This window comes from Strix aluco, chromosome 9 (genome assembly GCF_031877795.1).
Source record: "Strix aluco isolate bStrAlu1 chromosome 9, bStrAlu1.hap1, whole genome shotgun sequence".
Lineage (NCBI taxonomy): Eukaryota > Metazoa > Chordata > Aves > Strigiformes > Strigidae > Strix > Strix aluco.
Window position 1 is genome coordinate 23,747,853 of NC_133939.1, and position 19,020 is coordinate 23,766,872.

General features: G+C 38.5%; 1 protein-coding gene across 8 annotated transcripts in view; it reads left to right on the forward strand.

The window, feature by feature from the left end:
* Nucleotides 1–17,596, forward strand: part of TBL1XR1 (TBL1X/Y related 1) — a 119,152-nt gene extending 101,556 nt beyond the window's left edge. For all 8 annotated transcript variants that reach the window (XM_074834246.1, XM_074834247.1, XM_074834244.1 and 5 more), the window contains 11 exons: nucleotides 432–564; nucleotides 764–905; nucleotides 1,204–1,267; nucleotides 1,368–1,465; nucleotides 3,235–3,295; nucleotides 4,519–4,640; nucleotides 5,141–5,215; nucleotides 8,920–9,047; nucleotides 9,226–9,391; nucleotides 10,269–10,370; nucleotides 12,209–17,596. In XM_074834246.1, the coding sequence (XP_074690347.1) occupies nucleotides 432–564; nucleotides 764–905; nucleotides 1,204–1,267; nucleotides 1,368–1,465; nucleotides 3,235–3,295; nucleotides 4,519–4,640; nucleotides 5,141–5,215; nucleotides 8,920–9,047; nucleotides 9,226–9,391; nucleotides 10,269–10,370; nucleotides 12,209–12,235 (1,118 nt within the window). In that variant the 3' untranslated portion in view covers nucleotides 12,236–17,596. The remainder of the gene's footprint in view (nucleotides 1–431; nucleotides 565–763; nucleotides 906–1,203; nucleotides 1,268–1,367; nucleotides 1,466–3,234; nucleotides 3,296–4,518; nucleotides 4,641–5,140; nucleotides 5,216–8,919; nucleotides 9,048–9,225; nucleotides 9,392–10,268; nucleotides 10,371–12,208) is intronic.
* Nucleotides 17,597–19,020: the final 1,424 nt, after the last annotated feature.

The following is a 19,020-nucleotide window of genomic DNA, read 5'->3' on the forward strand; positions in this document are numbered from 1 at the left end:
GTAAATGAAGTGTCTGAGATGGAGATTTAAAACCTGTTTGACTGCACTTGGTGAAAAGAGAGATTTTTGAAAATGAATGTGTCATAAACGTATTTTTAAAGCACAAGATAGACTAGTAACATATTGTACTATGCAGTATCATGCCTGGAAAACTCTGAGTACTTTTAACATCAGTGTTAATTTTTTTCTATGTTAAAAAATAAACTTTTGGCCTCAATTTTGGAGTTTCAAAATTAAATCCATTTGGATGCTGAGGTTTAGAAGGGCTAAGAGCTTCCTCACGTTTTTGAAACTCATCTGCTTATAGTACTTCATAAATTGGAACTGGAAAAATAAAGGAACTTTGCAGCTTTGAACCATATAGTAGTTAAAATGTATTGTCCCAAAATATTAAAATCCACCTCTCTCTACTGTGGTTTCCCATAATGCAGATAATCACACAGATATGATGGAAGTAGATGGAGATGTTGAAATCCCTCCCAACAAGGCAGTGGTGCTGCGTGGCCATGAATCTGAAGTATTCATCTGTGCCTGGAATCCCGTCAGTGACCTTTTGGCCTCAGGGTACGTGTATTAACCATGTATGTGTGTAATACCGGTGCTCGCTGGCATACTGAGATACATTGATGGTAACAACTTAAAATAATACCTGCCCCAACACCCTCTACATCAAATGCAACAATGTTTGCTGTTTTCAAAGGAATACTTTATTAAATGGAATTAATTGGGAGAAGGAGTTATGTTGTCGTTGACTGTTTTGTAGATCTGGAGATTCGACAGCACGGATATGGAACCTCAGTGAAAACAGCACGAGCGGCTCCACGCAGCTGGTACTTCGGCACTGTATACGAGAAGGAGGGCAGGATGTACCCAGCAACAAAGATGTGACATCACTGGATTGGAACGTAAGTGGAAATGGCAGTGCTCAAAATACTTCGAGAAAATTGTACCCATAATTTTGCATAGGCAAACTTTAAGTGACAGCAACTGTGCATCCTCTGCTACGGCTCCTGAAATATTTCTATTTTTGAGTTGCATTGTAATTTCTTGTACTGTACTTTGGGGACTTCTTTTTAATAAGTTGCAGTCAATGTAATAAATATCATAAATCTTACACAGATGTATTCTACCTGAAATTTGCTTTGTGCTCTTTAGCTTTGAGTTATACATTAAAAATAAATAAAAGAACCTTTTTGCTGGCAGAGTGAAGGTACACTTCTAGCAACTGGGTCTTACGATGGCTTTGCAAGGATATGGACTAAAGATGGTAAGTGAAATACTTTAATTTCCAGTGTATTTTCCTGTATTGTGGCTCACAGCATAGTTTTTTATTTTTTTAATGTATTCATATCAATATAAATTTTCAGGTAATCTTGCCAGCACCTTAGGGCAACATAAAGGTCCTATATTTGCGTTAAAATGGAACAAGAAAGGAAACTTCATTTTAAGTGCAGGAGTGGACAAGGTGAGATAATCTTTGGTAAAATTAAAATTCTTTCCTTCACCATTATAATCTAATTGTAAGCATATTAGCAAAGCTATAGAAAGTAAGTAGATTAAACTAAAGGCATGAGACGTAAATATATACTTACAAAGAACTTGTTATGCTAGCTGTGTTTCCTTGTGTTTTATAGTAGTTTATTGAGATATTTTAATTTACTAGATTTCAGTGCTCTGGATCGCTTCCCAATTAGGTTAGCCTAAGTTGGAAAGTAAGTGCATTGAATGCAGGAATGTTTAACCTTTGTGAAACAGAGTCATCTAAAATTTAGTGAAGCATTTTATGCAAAGTCTCAGAAAAAAAATCATACTGGAAGAATAGGTTCAGGCTGATTTTGAGATCAGTCAAGCCTGAGAATGATTGAAAAGGTTAGCGTTGGAACATAAGAAAAGCCAATATATCTGACTGGGGAGGTGCCAGTAGCATAATGCTATGAAGCTCATTGTTTAACTGTGTTTTATTTTACATGTCTAAACAAACTTAGACTCACAAGGTCTTTAAATTTAAAGCTGTTGTTAGTGTGAGAGATTTTATGAATGGTAGGAAGGGCACACAGTGATGAAGAATAAACTTAAGATTAATTCAGAAAATAGAAGACACTATTCAAAGACTAAGAAGAGTTTAGTTTCTCCTCTGTAACTGATTGAAGGTGCGGAAGTATACAAGGCTTTCTTCTAGTGAGACTGGCAAACTGCAGGCTCAGCAAGGCCACAGGCCCACAGTACTTAAAACTGGCAGTGTCACTGTGAAGTAGTAGATTTTCTTCTTTATTTATTATTTTTTTCCTGCACACATTTAACCTGGCTTGCTTTAGTGCCCAGCTTTATAAATGCTTGTGCTGGCACAACGGAAGGAAAAGTCAATGTCTCAAAGCATGGGAAGAATGGGTTTCTTCTTTTGGCAGCTGTGATGGCTTATGCCAGTTTTTAAATCTTTGTGGAGGTACAGCTTTAATTTGCAGAAAATTATTCTGGAAGAGAGAGAAGCCTCGTTTCAGTCAATAAAACTCCTTGGACAAAGCAACTGAGATTATGCTTTGAAAAATATTAACAGAAAGATTGACCCAACCTTATGCATCTCTTCCATAAATAATTTGTGTGGTCAGTTCATGCTTCCACTGAATTCAGTGTCAAAATGTTCATTGATCGTTGAGGTAGGTCAGGAATATTGGCATATAATATAGTGATTAATAATTTTTTCATGTAAGATTTCTTTCATCAGAAGGATATCAGAAGTATTGGCAGAGAACAACTCGGAAGAAAATTACAGCCTTAAATCAAATCTTTCAGATTCTTAAGTACGAGTCTAACTGTTATATAAAGATTTCCTTAGGGTCAAATGAGTGTTTGAAATTACAATTTGAATATACAAGTATTTGAAATTAAAATAGGTGTATGGAGTGGATTACAAAAATATAAATAGGACTAAAGAGATAAATCTATTTAATTTTTGTTTATAAAAAAGAAGCCCACAACCCCGTTCTTCCCTCCAGACCCCAAGATGTGATCAAACACCTCTCTAATATTGCACATTATTACTGTTTTCTACTGTTGTCTGTAGACCTAATACTGTTTCCTTTACTACTGGGTAAAACACTAGAAATATACACTGGGAGCAGGTTTGGGCAATGGGGAGTAGACTAGGTAGTCTGATACATCTGAATAGTGGTAGTTGTGGGGAAATTAGCAAATTTGTACAAGTTTGTTTATTGTTTATTTATCTGTTTAATACAGACCACAATTATTTGGGATGCCCACACTGGTGAAGCCAAGCAGCAGTTTCCTTTTCATTCTGGTAAGTCTTGATTTTGATCATTCAGGATTGTCATCTGAAAAGATGAAAGAAGTGTTATTCATCAAAATAAATTAAAAAATCTGAAGTTTATGGTGCTTATTTACACCCTTTTAAAGTCTTACAGGCAGTCTTAGGGTACTGGCTCTCATATTCATAGTCTTATGAATTTTGAGAATGTAAACAAAGATACAGTTGTTCTGATTGTATAACTTTATCACTCACAATTTTATTACAGTTCTATGAAAGTCATAAGAGATAATCCAAGTATTACTTTCTGTAGTACAGTGGCAGACAAATCAAGTGGGTGGGCCATGAAGGATTTGTGTTTATCAGCTAAGGACTGCATTTGTCATCTTCCTGCTACAGTAATCCCAGCTCCGCATCCCATTGTTCTGCGCTGCCTGCTGTGCTGTCCCCAATTTGTTTGGCCACAAACCAGCTGAAAGGCTGTTCACTGGCCAGCTGGGATGAGAGTGCAGCCTCTCAGGAGGTCAGACAAATTGCTTTGTGGGCTGCATGCTGTGCAAGCCTGCCAGAATCAGCTGGAAAATAGAATAGAGAGATGACGAACATGTCATTGAAGGGCCTTTAAGAAACGTGTCTTGTTTCCACTTTTTATTCCGCTCACACTATGTTTTCAGTGGCATGACAACAATCAAAAACATCAATTCTTGATTTATTCCAAGCAATTCTGTGTGCTATCTGCCATAAATATCTTGGCTTGATCAAATGGAATATGTCGCCCATGATTAAGCTTCAAGTTACCACACCTTATAATGCTGGAATTAAGAAAGGAAATAAATCATTACCTTTCCCTGGCTGCCATCTATCAGCACAAGCATGGACTGTTAGTGGAGATGAGCTCATGCATGACGATGCGTTAAGTTGTGGGAACCTGTTCCTTATGCTGAGTCTTGAGATTTATTTATAGATGACTTAACTACAGCTTGTTGTCCTGCTGCACTGTCTTCTGTGTAACTGTTTCATTTCAAATATGTTCTATGTTTTAATGACTTCTGTTAAATTTTGTTTCCTTTTTTTGTGTAAGACTGGTTTTGGCTGCATTTCTCACTGTTCATAGTGTTTGATTATCTTTAGAACTGCTGTAAAATTAATGGTTGCTTCCTGTTGGCATTTGTTCTAAGGTGGTGCATGCTAAATGTACAAATCAAACTTCTGCAGAATACCTACCATAGTTTTAAATATCTTTCTTTTTCTTTTAGCACCAGCATTAGATGTTGATTGGCAGAGTAACAACACATTTGCCTCTTGCAGTACAGACATGTGTATTCATGTCTGTAAACTAGGACAAGATAGACCCATCAAAACCTTCCAGGGTCACACAGTAAGTACTGGAAAATTGGGGGTTGCTAGATGATATTTTTATTAATGAGAGATTGGGGGCCTGGTGTACTTGCCAGTCTAGAGCACATGTGTAATGGTTGGTCTTTGGCAACAGGTAACAGATACACATACGCAGGAAGTTGTAGTTAAGGTCAAATGGTAACTAGTCTCTATCATTATTAGAACAATTCTCACTCCCATGTGCAGCTCTTTCTACCTGTGCCAGGATGGCATAGCAAAAGTGAGCGTAGAAGAAGAAACATGGTGACTTTAAGACTTTGCTATGCACAGCCTATGTTGTGTAAGAGCATGCATGGGAAAATGTGATGAACAGGTAGCAAAAAGTTATTGTTATTGAAGGCAAAGCTAGGAATGAAAATTAAATGTTAAAATACTGACAGTTATACAAATACTTATAACTGCTGTCCAACTTTATCTTTTGTAAGCTGTCATTTGTAATGGAAGTGAAGACTCCAATTTATTCTCACTGTTCAATTTTAGAATGAAGTAAACGCAATCAAATGGGATCCAACTGGTAATCTTCTGGCGTCCTGCTCTGATGATATGACTCTAAAGGTAACGGGAGTTCTGGTACTGGCTCGTGTCTTTGTAGGACTCTGGAATGTACACCATCAGCTCGGGCAATCCAGCAGTATCACTGTACTTACTGTGTCGTCTAATATTTGTTCTTTTTTAATATAACAAGATTAGGCAATCCTAGCAAATCCTTGTTAATCAGAGCCAAGCTTTAGACCAGAGAACTTGTTACAGGCTGCCACCCTGAGGCTTGAAGCATGATTTATTAGGTGCTTTTAGCTGTTTACAGAATTAGGTCATTAATCATTAAGCTGTCACGCTTTGTGGTTGCTTTTGGTTAAAAGGAAGAGTTGGAATGCATGTTGTGTAATACATACAAGAATGGGTGATTAGTTCCTTTCCTGGATTTCTTATGTTTTCCCCTTCTTTCTAGCTAAAAATTTCGGCATATTGTTTCTTAAGAGGCTGTGTGTACTCCTTAGTTTTTCTAGTTCATCAGGAGTCATTCTACAGGTTTCAATTGCACTTACACTTTTCCTCCGAATAATTCATAGAATCCCAGAATGGTTTGGATTGGAAGGGACCTTAAAGATCACCCAGTTCCACCCTCCCTGGCATAAGCAGACACACCTTCCACTAGCCCAGGTTGCCCAAAGGCCCATCCAACCTGGCCTTGAACCCTTCCAGGGAGGGGGCAGCCACAGCTTCTCTGGGCAACCTGTGCCAGGGCCTCACCACCCTCACAGGGAAGAATTTCTTCATTAAGGCTAATCTAAATCTCCTCTCTTTCAGTTTAAAACCATTACCCCTCATCCTATCCCTACACTCCCTGATCAAGAGTCTCTCCCCATCTTTCCTGTACCCCCTTTAAGTACTGGAAGGCTGCTCTAAGGTCTCCCCAGAGCCTTCTCTTCTCCAGGCTGAGCATCTTCGTGGCCTCCTCTGGACTCACTCCAGCATGTCCATGTCCTTCTGATGTTGGTGCCCCCAGAGCTGGACACAGCACTGCAGTAGGGGGTCTCATGAGAGTGGAGCAGAGCGGGAGAATCCCCTCTCTCGACCTGCTGGCCACACTTCTCTTGATGCAGCCCAGGACAGGGTTGGCTTTCTGGGCTGCGAGTCCACATTGCTGGCTCATAGTCAGTTTTCCATCCACTAGTACCCCCAGGTCCTTCTCTGCAGGACTGCTCTCAATCCACTCATCGCCCAGCCTGGATTTGTGCTTGGGATTGAGCTGACCCCTGTGCAGGACCTTGCACTTGGCCTTGTTGAACTTCATGAGGTTCGCACGGGCCCACCTCTCCAGCCTGTCCAGGTCCCTCTGGATCGATCCCTTCCCTCCAGCATGTCAACTGCACCACACAGCATGGTGTCATCAGTGAACTTGCTGAGGGTGCACTCGATCCAACTGTCCATGTCACCAGTAAAGATGTTAAACAGCACTGGTCCCAGCACCAACCCTTGAGGAACGCCACTCGTCACTGCTCTCCACTTGGACATGGAGCCATTGACCGCAACTCTTTGAGTGCGACCATCCAGCCAATTCCTTATCCACGAAGTGGTCCATCCATCAAATCCACGTGTCTCCAATTTAGAGACCAGGATGTCATGCAGGACAGTGTCAAATGCTTTGCACAAGTCCAGGTAGATGACGTCAGTTGCTCTTCCGTTACCCACCAGTGCTGTAACCCTGTTGTAGAAGGCCACCAGATTTGTCAGACAAGATTTGCCCTTAGTGAAGCCATGTTGGCTGTCACCAATGACCTCCTTATTTTCCATGTTCCCTAGCCTATTTACCAGGAGGATCTGTTCCATGATCTTGCTGGGCACAGAGGTTCATAGCAACATGCTTTCTTGCAGAACTGGGGCAAATTTGTGAATGCAGAGAATACTGTAACTTATAGGTAGGACTTCAAGGCACACTAGAGATCCCTACAAAAATACCACCAGGTTAGATGCACTAGAAGAAATGAGGTTGTTCATGTCTGACAGGCTTGTGCCGTTTCCATGGTACAGATGCTTTTCTGTTACTCCCATAGTGCTTTATATTTAGTGGATGTTTTAGCACTCTGTTTGGTAGAGTATCTGCATATGGTTTTTTTTATGTTGACAGCACTGTCCTCTAGTAGCCCTTTAGACAGCGATTTCCATCTAGCTCACTGTTGTTTAATCAGAGAGGGAATGGCTAAACGAGTAGCCAGATATCCCCTCCTCTGCTGACTCAGGCTCTTGCAGTGAAAATAATCTTATCTAAATATAAACATTTGAGTATTAAACCTCTAGTCTAAAGCGAGATGTCTGGGCATCTTTAGTCAACAGAGTGTCTAGCACCACTGAAGAGCAATTCATCCTTTCCTAAGTGTCTTAAGTCAAGTGTAATGAGTAAACCCCTGAGAGCATTGGTGGTTCTCCATTGGCAATGGATGGAGTCAGAATAGCCAGCTTAAGCTAGATATTTAATACTTAAGACAGCTGAAACTCAGGTGAGATGAATTCCAATTTAGAGCTAAGCTGTTGCTGCTGTCTCTGAGTAGAGAGGTGACAACTGGGAACATGTCACCATTTGTGGACTCAGGCAATTCAGGCAATTAACTTCTTGGTTGCTGTTTTGAATTCAGCCCAGCCTGGAAAGAATTTTATCATTTTGTTCAGGATTAACTGGAAGACCAATTGCTTGTAGATCAGTCTGCGCATCACTAATCACTTGTGGATCGCTTACTTTCAATGGCAGTGGGCATGAATGTCAGGTTTTGAAGCATATGGAAGATGCCTAGTGTTTTATTTTTTTTCTCTCTTGTGATGCCAACTTGATGTTCTCTAGGGCAGCTAACAAGGATTCTTTTCGTCTATACTAGTTTTGGGAAGAGAAGCTAGATTTTGATCCCATCAATTCAAACTGGAAATACAATTTGAATTCTGTCTGCACATTGAAAATCAATTTCTCCTTCAGTGAGGCATCAGTTCTGAAAAGCATCATTTATATAAACATACACCTCAACTGCATCTTAAATACAGTTGGGCTTAAACATGATCCTGTTAGCTTTTTCTAACAAAAGGTGAGCTAAAAGCATTGCTGAAGCAGATAGAATTAAAAAAAGCATTCAGATGATTAGCTACCATATCAAGTTTCACATTTAGGAAAAGGTATAAAAGCCTTCCAAAATCCCTTCTGTAGTGGCAATGCAAACTTTTACTAGAATAAAGTTATTTTGTTGGAGTCCTAAGGAACTGCGTGAAGTACTGAACAAACACCTGGCAAAGCAAATCCTAACAAGCCAGGAAAATGCCATAATGGTTTTTGCAGTATGGTCTATGGCTTTGTATGAAAACAGAAAATTTCTCTGCTATCCCTTTATTTCACTCAGTCTGTGTAGCAAGAAGTTCATTTAAAAATAAGACTGTGATATTTTGTCAACTCAGACATGAGCATATATGTATTGCTCTTCTCATTTTAGCATCTGTTCTCATCCCTGCAGTTTTCAAGGGGCTTGTAGTTAACACATGCAGATTGGTTTCTATAGACAGGACCTTTATTACTGATTAACTGCACCGGGTACTTATAACTTAAAGAATGAAAGGTACTGGAATAATACTTGTCATAATTACTCTAGAAACCCAGTGGTCATGGCAAATGTTTTGTAGCCTAAAAGATAGCAGTCAGCCTGCAAATGATAAAGAGGAGAGATGTAAAATGTATTTTATTACAATTGTGCTAAATATCTTTTTTTCCATTTTTATCATAGATCTGGAGTATGAAACAAGACAGTTGTGTCCATGATTTACAAGCACACAACAAAGAAATTTATACTATCAAATGGAGTCCTACAGGACCAGGAACAAATAATCCAAATGCCAATCTTATGTTAGCAAGGTACTATTTAATCCTGGTTTTAAATGCCTGCTAAGCATTATTTTTACTTCACTCTTTAAATATGTAGGTTCACAGAATGTTTTGAAGTGTGTAGGATGCTTTATCGTATTGCGTTTTTATTAGTAACAAAAATATGTCAAATTGAGATGTAATTAATCTGTGTTTTTTCCGTTGACAGTGCATCCTTTGATTCTACTGTTAGGTTATGGGATGTAGACAGAGGAATTTGTATTCATACTCTGACAAAACATCAAGAACCTGTGTACAGTGTAGCTTTCAGTCCTGATGGCAGGTACCTGGCCAGTGGCTCCTTTGATAAATGTGTACACATCTGGAATACACAGGTATAGCCCTTCTGTCTGCTTAGAAGTTTGTGTTTTGGTCTTTTCCATCAGCACCCTTCCAGACTTTTTGCTTCATCATGTTTCGGCCACAAAGAGCTTTGCCATTCTGAACACGCTGATTCACTTTCTCTTTGTTCTGAGGTTACTTCTGTTAAAGGATGTACATCTAATCTCTCTCTTTGAGTGCTTGCCTATGGTGAAGTAATAATTGTCTTTACTTAGCAAAAAAACTCAAACAAAAAAAACCCACAAAAGAAAAAGGCCACTGCGAAAATACATTTGACAAAGTGTCTCCAATAACATGTTGCATCCAAAAACTGTCTTTGTTAACTCTGAACTTTAAACTCCTGATAAAACACATTTGCTGTGAAAAATGATGACTGGATGTAGACATACAAATCTGATAGATATTTCATTGGATTTCACTGAAAAACAAGAGAATGTAAAGTGAGAGAAGATGATGATGACAGAATGTTTCTATGTAACTTTCTAAGAAAGGAAACTTACTTGTTTTGTATTTCTGGCAAAAATAAGGCTGATTGCAAATGAAAGTTGAAAGACCTTTATGTTAGGCAAGATGTGATCTGTGGCTACTGGGAACTGGATATTAAAGGAAGGCTTGTTTTACTGATTGGAAGTAGTTATGACCATCCCCGGTTTTTCCCGTCAAACACAAGAGATCAAGATGTGATAATTGTGTTTGTCGTGTCCTTTAACACAGTGCTGAGATTGTCCATGAGTCTCATCTGGACCATTTTCTCTGAGAATTTCAGCTCTTAAAAACAGTGGGAAAGTTTTACATGTTGTACAGATTTCACTTGTTTGCATTGATTTTTTTTTTTTTTTAATATTAATTACATGTTTTGTCCCTTTTTAGACAGGTGCCCTAGTTCACAGTTATCGGGGAACAGGAGGGATTTTTGAGGTTTGCTGGAATGCAGCAGGAGACAAAGTTGGAGCAAGTGCTTCAGATGGTTCAGTAAGTGCTGTGTGACTTGGTTGACGTTCTAACAACAAGCATCTTCTGGGAAAGTTTTGACTAACAATGGAGAGAAAATTTCCTTCTGTAGCTGAGTTGGAATACAGCCAGCTCACGTGTAGATTTTTGCCTATATAAGGGTGCTGTAATGTTGTAAGGAGAACGTCCTTATTCTAGCCTAATGCATTACTGTTCTAAACCCTCCAAAAATCTCAGCAGGTGAAGGTGCCTCTGACTTAAATTTTCTGTCCCTGCTGGGGCTTACTTTGGAAATGTGTTCTCTGTGGCTGGTCTTTTCACTGTAGTCTTGGAAACAAGTTCGGTTTTGCCTCTTTGCCCTTTTCAGTGTAGGTGATACTATAATGATAGAAGTAAAATATCTTCTGCATTGTGTTTGACAAAGTACAGCAAAACAAAGTACAAATTTCTGAATGCTTGTAATTAAAAAGGCCCTAAAAATGATGGGAGCTATATGTAAATATATGTAAATACAGTCTGCTTGCTTTGCTTAGAAGAAGCAGGCAATAAAATCATATGTTTAACTAATCATGAATGCATCCCCTATCATCTCATAGTGGTGTATCGTAGCATCACCTCCTAGCTCTTCTGACATTACCCTGCAAAGTACTGCAGTAAAATATTAACATGCAGTTCTTCATAACAAGTAAAACACTTGTTTTTTGCTTGCTTCTCTTTTGCCATGGTTTTAAAAGAAAGGAGAGGAGAGCCTAAGGAAAAGCAAAAGTAGAATAAAATAAGAGTGATAAAGGAATTGTATTTTGAAGTGCTGTAGCTTAAATAACAAATGTCAGCCAAAAGCAACCCTGGTACCTTTGTAGTCCAGAGTCTCAGGTAGTATCTTAACACAGGTGCCAAAGCGTTCTCCTGTCCTGCAGGCTCCGTGCTGGTAAGCAGGGTTGCTTTGTGAGAGTTCTGGACAGAAAATAGGAAGTTCTGAATTTTAAGTAGATTAAATTCTAGAGAACTAATTTTGATTGGTCTTTCATATCATTTTAGTCTTATAAGTATAGACAATATCATAAAAGGAATGAAAGCTCAAGGCATATCCTGAGTAGAAATTATCATTCCCCCCTAGATGACCCTTTTATGTACATGTTGTGTAACCTTTCCAGTCTTTCAGTTAATTTGGTGCAGGAGGCTGATTGTGCTTGCAACAGTTTTGTTTTCACTCAGTTTCTGCTCTTTTAAAAATGTTGGTTTCATTTTGTTTTATATTGTTTGCTAGTGAAAGCCCTTCTGCATCCCCTCTGTTTTAAATGTACTTATAGCAGGTAATAACTAAGCAAAAACTTTTGAACTGTGTGATGACTAAAAGCATAGCTTGTGTATGATTATATTTTACTAGTACATTTCTGTATCTGACAGAACTAGAAGCACTACTTAGTGAAGATTTTGAGAAGACTAAAACTGGAATTTGTATACCGTTAACTGTTTTTTCAGAATTATTCTGGTCAATTCTAGTATCTGCCCACATATTTTTAATTTAATTTTACTGTATTTTTATAACCTAGATTCAAGTAAGTTCTTGGCCTCATTTCTTAAATAATAGGCAAACAGCTTACGTAAGATGTTGTTAATATTCTGACAGTAATTCATTAGGCAGCAATAATACCCTCAGCACCTGGGTCTGGCTGGGTGCTCATAAACAAAGTGCTCACCTGGTGACTCCCCCCCCCCCAGTCTATTGTTAATAGATATAAGATTAAGCTTACACAATCTGTCTCATAGGTTTTGCTCGGATACTTAACACAGAATTGTATAAACGTGTAGTATTGTGCAATGTGCAATTTCTGTATATGGATTTCTTTTTCTTGCAGGTTTGTGTATTAGACCTACGGAAATAGCGCTACTAGTTGGAAGCCATGGACCGACTATGAATGTGTACATAGCCAAAATGACTGTCCCTGACCCATGTACTGCTATAGTCCCAATTGAACCATGGCCAGTCCACTACAGCCAAACGTAAAAGAAATATATACATATACTGTATATAAAAAAAGAGAAAAAAAAAAAAAAAATTACACCCTGAAGAGGATGACAGAGTTTTGTCACAGCTTGTGAATCCTGTTCACCAAGTGCTGGAATCTGCTGTGCCCCAAAATAACACTTAAAGGTTTTGGATATGAAAAACAGAAGAGAGAGCGAGAGAGAGAGAAATATACCATATACAAGAGCAGACCCATATACATACCAAATTCAGAAGATACTAATGGCAGCCTTCATTACCCCTTCCCCCCTTTAAATCCATTATGACAATGGATTGCGGGGTATTTTTGTTTTCCTTCTCAGTAGTTGAGCAGTTTGTGTGTACAGAGAATGGACTTGAAATCTGCAGCAGTAGTTTTTTCTTTGATTTTAAACATTGGGTTTTCTGTTTTGTTTTGGTTAAGTTTATGGATGCATGAAGTAAGGGAGTGAATTAGTTTCTTGTTTATATTTTTTTCACCTTGGAAAAAAAAGTTTCTTTGAAACATGTTTTAATGCATTCTTTGAAGAGGTAGATTGAACCTGATAATGTTTGGTACATTTTGTGGCTCCCAGAGCACAATTTTGTGAACAGAGGGAGGGTGGAAAAGGGATTATGGAGAGAGAAGAAAAAAAACCACCTTCTTTGAGGTGTGATATTTCACGTCCTGCTCATCTACGAAGTATGACAGTAATGGGTATAATGCTATGTTTTATTTTCTGGTGACATGGCTGAAATGCAGTAGTTTCTTATTTGGGACATAATTCTGCCAAACTTAAGAATAGAAGGGCACAAAAATACGGAGAAGAAAAATACAGGGATGCAAAAAAAAAAAAAAAAAAAAAAAGATAAAAAAAGAGGAAAAGATGCATCTTCTGTTGCTTTAAGACCATAGCTAAAATATGGTTAAATTGTGCACTATTGTGAAAAGGAGCAAAGTATAGCTGGGGGATTGTTTTTTAAGAGGTTAAGATCTTTCTGGACAAGGGTTCATGCCACAGCTTCTTTGAGAGTTGCCCATCATTATTTGTAGGAGCTTAGATGTATAATTGTAACCAAACTCCAGTATTAAAAGTATCTCATGTAATTTTTCTTTATTAAAATAAAATCTTTGGCATATATTTGATAACACTGCCATTAAGAGGCAAAATGTTTACTACCTTAGATTTAAAAAAACTTAAACAGAGGACTTGCTTCAAGTTTATTTTAATAGCAGTGATTCAGCTTATTTAAAAGATGAATACTTGCACTAATTCCCCTGCTGCTCCAGTCCTGCAGTTTATTGTATCTTGTGACTACATTTTTTTCCAAATATAGGGTAGATGTAAGCTGCTATTTTTTTAATAATCACTACTATATAGTGTCTTTTACTCTGTTTACAATATCAAGTATTTTTCTTACAATGACAGATGTATATGGCAAACCTTTTTCTGCTCATGTGATTAAAAGTATACTGATAGTGATTTTATTTGTAAATGATAGCATGAGGTTGTGTTTACGCGTATGTGTAGTCGAAAAGGTTGCATCATGTCTTGCATAAGATTCCAAGAGTGTAAATTTATAAAAAGAGAGGTTGTCAAATTTATGTCACAGGCGTTTTACTTAAGAAATGGTTTATATTACAGAGCTTTGCAAAGTTATCAGTTTTATAACACTATTTCAATCACAAATAATTTTGTGGCTTCTGATTGCTAGTCTCCAACCTATTTTGTTTTGGTTCGGTTTGTTTTTTTCCCCTCCAAGTTAGGTATAAATTGATTTAATTGAGATAATGCAGCTTTGACATTTTAACCATTGTTCTTTAGGCATTGATTTCTGCTATTTACATGGAATAAACACGACTTGAAGCAAGTCTGAGTTTGGCTAAGGTAGGGTAGCAATTTGCCAGTGGTAAAGAGAAGTCATCAATACATTCTTTATATATATATACCCCAGGATTATAATACTATCATACACAGCATTTAAAACCAACAAAAAGTCATATCCATAAAGACAGTCATCCATGGTGGTTCGGTGCCAGCTATTTTTAGGGTTTTGGAACATATTACAAATGTTTAGAGCAATTACCCTGTGAGTTACAATATGTAGGAAACCTAATATATTGAGTGTCTGGCACTTGAAATACTGCTTTTATTGCTGGAGGTCCATGACTGTGGCTGACCTCTGTCATTTAATGAAAAAAAAAATAAAAATAAAAAAAAATTCTGTGCAATAATTTTAAACTGTGCTCCCAGGAATAGACACAAATGTTTTGAGTATGTTTAAGCTGCATTTTTCGTTTAGCAATGCATTTGTCAATTGCACTGAATTTAAACCTGAAAGTCAGAAGTGATTCTTGATAGTACTTTTGTATTTTAATATGGACAGTTTATTCATTTTCATAAAAGTTATTGGATGATTCTTTCAGCCAATCTAAACAATTGTGGTGGAATTCTGTGACATAGCTGCAAAATCACACAGCCATGTTTTAGGGTATTGCCATTTTCCTCTTTCTCAATCATCAGCTGTTTTGGTTGTAATTCTAGTTGCTTAAGCATAGTATCACATATTCAGAAATAGATAAAACAGAGCTTCAGTATCACAGGTCCAGGGTTTTCAGGTGCTTGAAGCACAGTCCGGCAGGAACGTCAGATCTGTTGACTTGAGTGCTCTGGACGTGCAGGCTGAGACCCCCAACCTGGTGTTAATCAGCAGTGCCCCACTGTAGTGGAATGACGCCAGCTTCCACTAGCAAAGGATCTGGCCAATAGATATTTTATTGTTGTCCTTTACTAGCATGCCACAGTGCTGCTCCTGCTCACACCTCTTCTCGCCTCTTGTTTTATACACTGTTAAATGCATGCATGCAAGGTGTGCTAGGTTCTGTGATTATGTGAAGCAAAAAGAAAAAAAAAAAAAAGAGAACCATGACATTAATTATTATCTTTTATAGCACAAAGACCTCGTATTCAATAGTGAGGTAGACTGTCCAAATTGTTCCTTTAAATTGAGTATGCCAAATGTCAGTAAGACCCTAACTTTGTCTAAACATATGCACATGCTTAGTCTTACATACCGAGTAATTCTGTTGCGCCTGTTTTCCAAGTGTAAAGGCAAACATGTGCATAAGCCTTTGCATACATTACAGTTCCTATTTTTTCCAGTTCAACAAGTTAATGGGCAAATATCCAAACAGGGGATAAAAGGAAGGGGAAAAACCGGGCTCAGAATTAATGATGGAATAAGAAATGAACTGCTCTTGAGTTGGCTGTCTTTCTATGCATCCATCTCAGAATCCCGTTTCTCGTTTCTGCATAATTAGGTCCAGGTTTCTGTAGAGTTCCTCTTTTCCTATTTTTACTTTACCTTTTCCTGCATTTTTAAATTGATGTAAAGATTCCCAACCAGTGGACTTTTTAGTGTAGTTAAGAGAATATCTAGGTCCTCATAAAAGCTTTTTTAGACTCTTTGTAATGTTGATAAACTCAGTTTATTCTGGGACTACAATTGTGCAGGGTTATTTAGCGTGTCTACTAGATGATTGGAAATCTTATATGAAACACTAAAAGTGCCTCTTTTTCTGGGTTGGGTGGAGGGAGGTAATAGTTACCAGAGTCAGAATGACATGGCATTTTGAAGCATGTTTCTTGATTTCATGACACTTTAATGCATCTTGAGAGAAAGGCCAAAGATTTCTACCAATTTTAATTAATTTTCATTTTAAAAAGCACTCCTTTTTCCTTACACTGCTTACCTCATGCTAGGGTATTTAATGGGACACTGTACCTTTGAAATGTTCTTTGTGTTTAGGAAGGTTAGTAGGTGGCACAGGGCGGTTGCGCCAGTTTGCCTGCGGAGCAGTCTTAGCAATCAGCTGATGCATTTCGGTTCTGCTGAATGAAGGAATTTCATTAAAATCGCAAACTGGGTTTTTCAGCTTGTAAATAAAAGGTTGTATGTTTTTGTCTGTTTAGCAAAGAGGAGCCTTGGGACCTGATTTTTCCAATCTTTACTTAACCAGAAATCCCATTGTCTTTCACTTCATGAGAAAACCTTGCCAGAATAAGCGTTGGAGGCGTTGGGTCTGGGTCGTGCCGTACAGCGTGCCGCGTAGGTAAAACGAGCCACATCTGACTTGAGCTAAGACTCCCCTTGGCTTCGGCAGGGTTTTGCCAGAGCAGGGCCTGCCAGATTTAGCCCAGTGTTCCTTTCTCATTGACAAGCGTGATAGCTTCTCCCTTCACAAAGTCCTGTAGAGCCGTTCCCCAGTGGGATCAGTTTCACACTCTCCAGAAGTCTGAAGAAAGCAGAAGCAACATTGTGGCATGTTAGAAGCAAATATGGCTTCGGGAGACAGCAGTAAATCTCCATCAGGATCCCTGACATTTTCCGTAGGGAGAGAGCTGTGGATCAGCCTTCACTTCTCCCTCTAGAGAAAGCTCTGAAATACCACGTTCTGTGAAAGTGTGACTGTCTTCACTGTCAGTCTGATGGAAGGCAGACGAACCAGGAAAATCTGCCATTTCTTGTGGATTGCAGATTTAGTGTTAATAGTGCTTCAGATCAGTAGTTTTGAGTACATAATTCGCTTTCTCTGCCTTTAAGTTTGAAGCTTGACAATAACTTGAGGCATGTTTTTGTTTTGTTTTCTTTTTTAAATAATCATTCATTTTTACTTCATAATGTTTTTTGACATTTGTGGGTAAATACAAGAAAACAGTCTGCATGTTGTTGCTAGTCCAGTGTACTTTGCAATCTTGTCCTCAACAGACTGCAGTGTGCAGAACAGTAATTCTAGAATACAGAAGTAATTTTCTCTCTCTCCTGACATTGACATTGTAGTTGTAATGGTTTCATTTGGAGTTACAAATCCTTTGGGTCTAATTCTGTGAGCCTACCTATAGCACTGGATTAAAATGTCTGCATCATTTCTTCAGTTATCCAGTTAAATTACAACTGTTGTAAAAGTGTAAACCAGCCCATGACAGTTTTTTGTACTTGTTTAAAGGACTTTTATTGTTCAGTTTTCATGATTATTGTCTAAAGAAGACTGATATAGATGTTCTATACTGTCCTGGACCATGTTAATTACACTTTATGATGTATTTTGGTTCTACATCACAATGATTTGTCCCCAAGGCCCTTATATCCCTTCTAGGCACATTTTCTGTTGCAGTTTCCCTTTGCATTGTATTGCTTTGACAACTGTAATTTGAATCAGATCTGAAAGAGGTCCAGAATAAAATATATTTTGATATTACCTTGGCTGAATGTAATTTTAAATGCTTGGTACAGAAGATTTACAGATGATTATGTTGGGGAAGTGATAGACTGAAACACTATTTTTAATATTAATTTTGGCCCATTTTCACGTAAGGCAGTATGTAAGAAGCAGTGGGAGGCAATACATTGTACAGCTACATATTCTTTATGAACATACAGTGCTGCAAACGGTGAAGCTGTCCTCTGCCACCGCTTACCGCTGCGCGTTTGATTTAGACAAACTGCTTTCTCACGTGTGCGTTTGCCGTGCTTCAGCTTCTCCTCACCCATACGCTCATGGAAGAGAGACTGAGTCTAGTGACATGCACAGCTATGCTCCAGCTGCTTAGAAGACTTTGGAGGCGTGGGAGCTGGCTCCTGTGTGGTAATGCAATCCCACGCCAGAGAGATCCGTTCTTACGGAGTGATTCAGTTTGGTTGCGGAAAGGAATGTTATTTGTGTTACTGTATTTCAGATATATGAAACCATTTAGATTTACACATGAATTAACATGCATCCATCTATACATAATGATGTTTTAATTCCTTTAGAATTGTGGGTCGTGTCACAATCTAAGAGAGCGAACCCAGATGGTTTATTTTCAATGTCGCTAAAACTTTATGTTGAAATTACTGCTTTTTCAGGCAGACTATTTATTTGCTACAGTATGTTCAAAACTAATAGCTTTCTTATTTCAGTAATGTTATCAAAATCAATTTATTTTAATATGTTGAGACTTGCTGTTGAAAAGCATACATAATGGATTGAAAACAGAGGAGGGACTGCATTTTACAAGTGTAAAACCAGTCCTGGATTCCTTTCACCTGGAGTCTGAGCGCACTTTGGGATTTCCCTGTCATCGTTTGAATTTTAAGAAAGCAATATTGAAGCAATTCCATGGGTTTGAGACAGACTGCTTGTACTAAATAACGTGATGGAGAAGATTTGTGTGTCTGGAAATGTCATTAGCGCAAATGCTCCCGTCTAGAGTACGGCCACCCTGCGCTGCAGGAGCCGGACAGTGGTGTTGCGGTACGTAGATGTTCGGCTCACATGGCAGCGATGCCCACCTCTGTCCTCTGAGCAGGAGACGGCATTCCAGGTAGGTGCCTTATGCCATTACTGCCCGAAGCTTCCCTTGGAAGCTTAGTTATCCTCATGCTATAACAACCAGGTTCTGTAATTCTCTAGGAACTCGTGATCTCAGATATTCATAAAGTTCGTGTTCCCTACCTTGTAGGGACGTGATTTAATGGAAGTCTGTGCAACATCTCTGGTTCCCTGATGTCAGCACAGGGCAGCTGTAACAGAATAATAATTTAGGAGGAATTTATCGATGATTCTGTAGAGAGTGATGATGCCCCAGTTAGTACAATTTGTCCTTAACGAAAGCTGACCCAGGAGATCTACAGTGCAGAGGC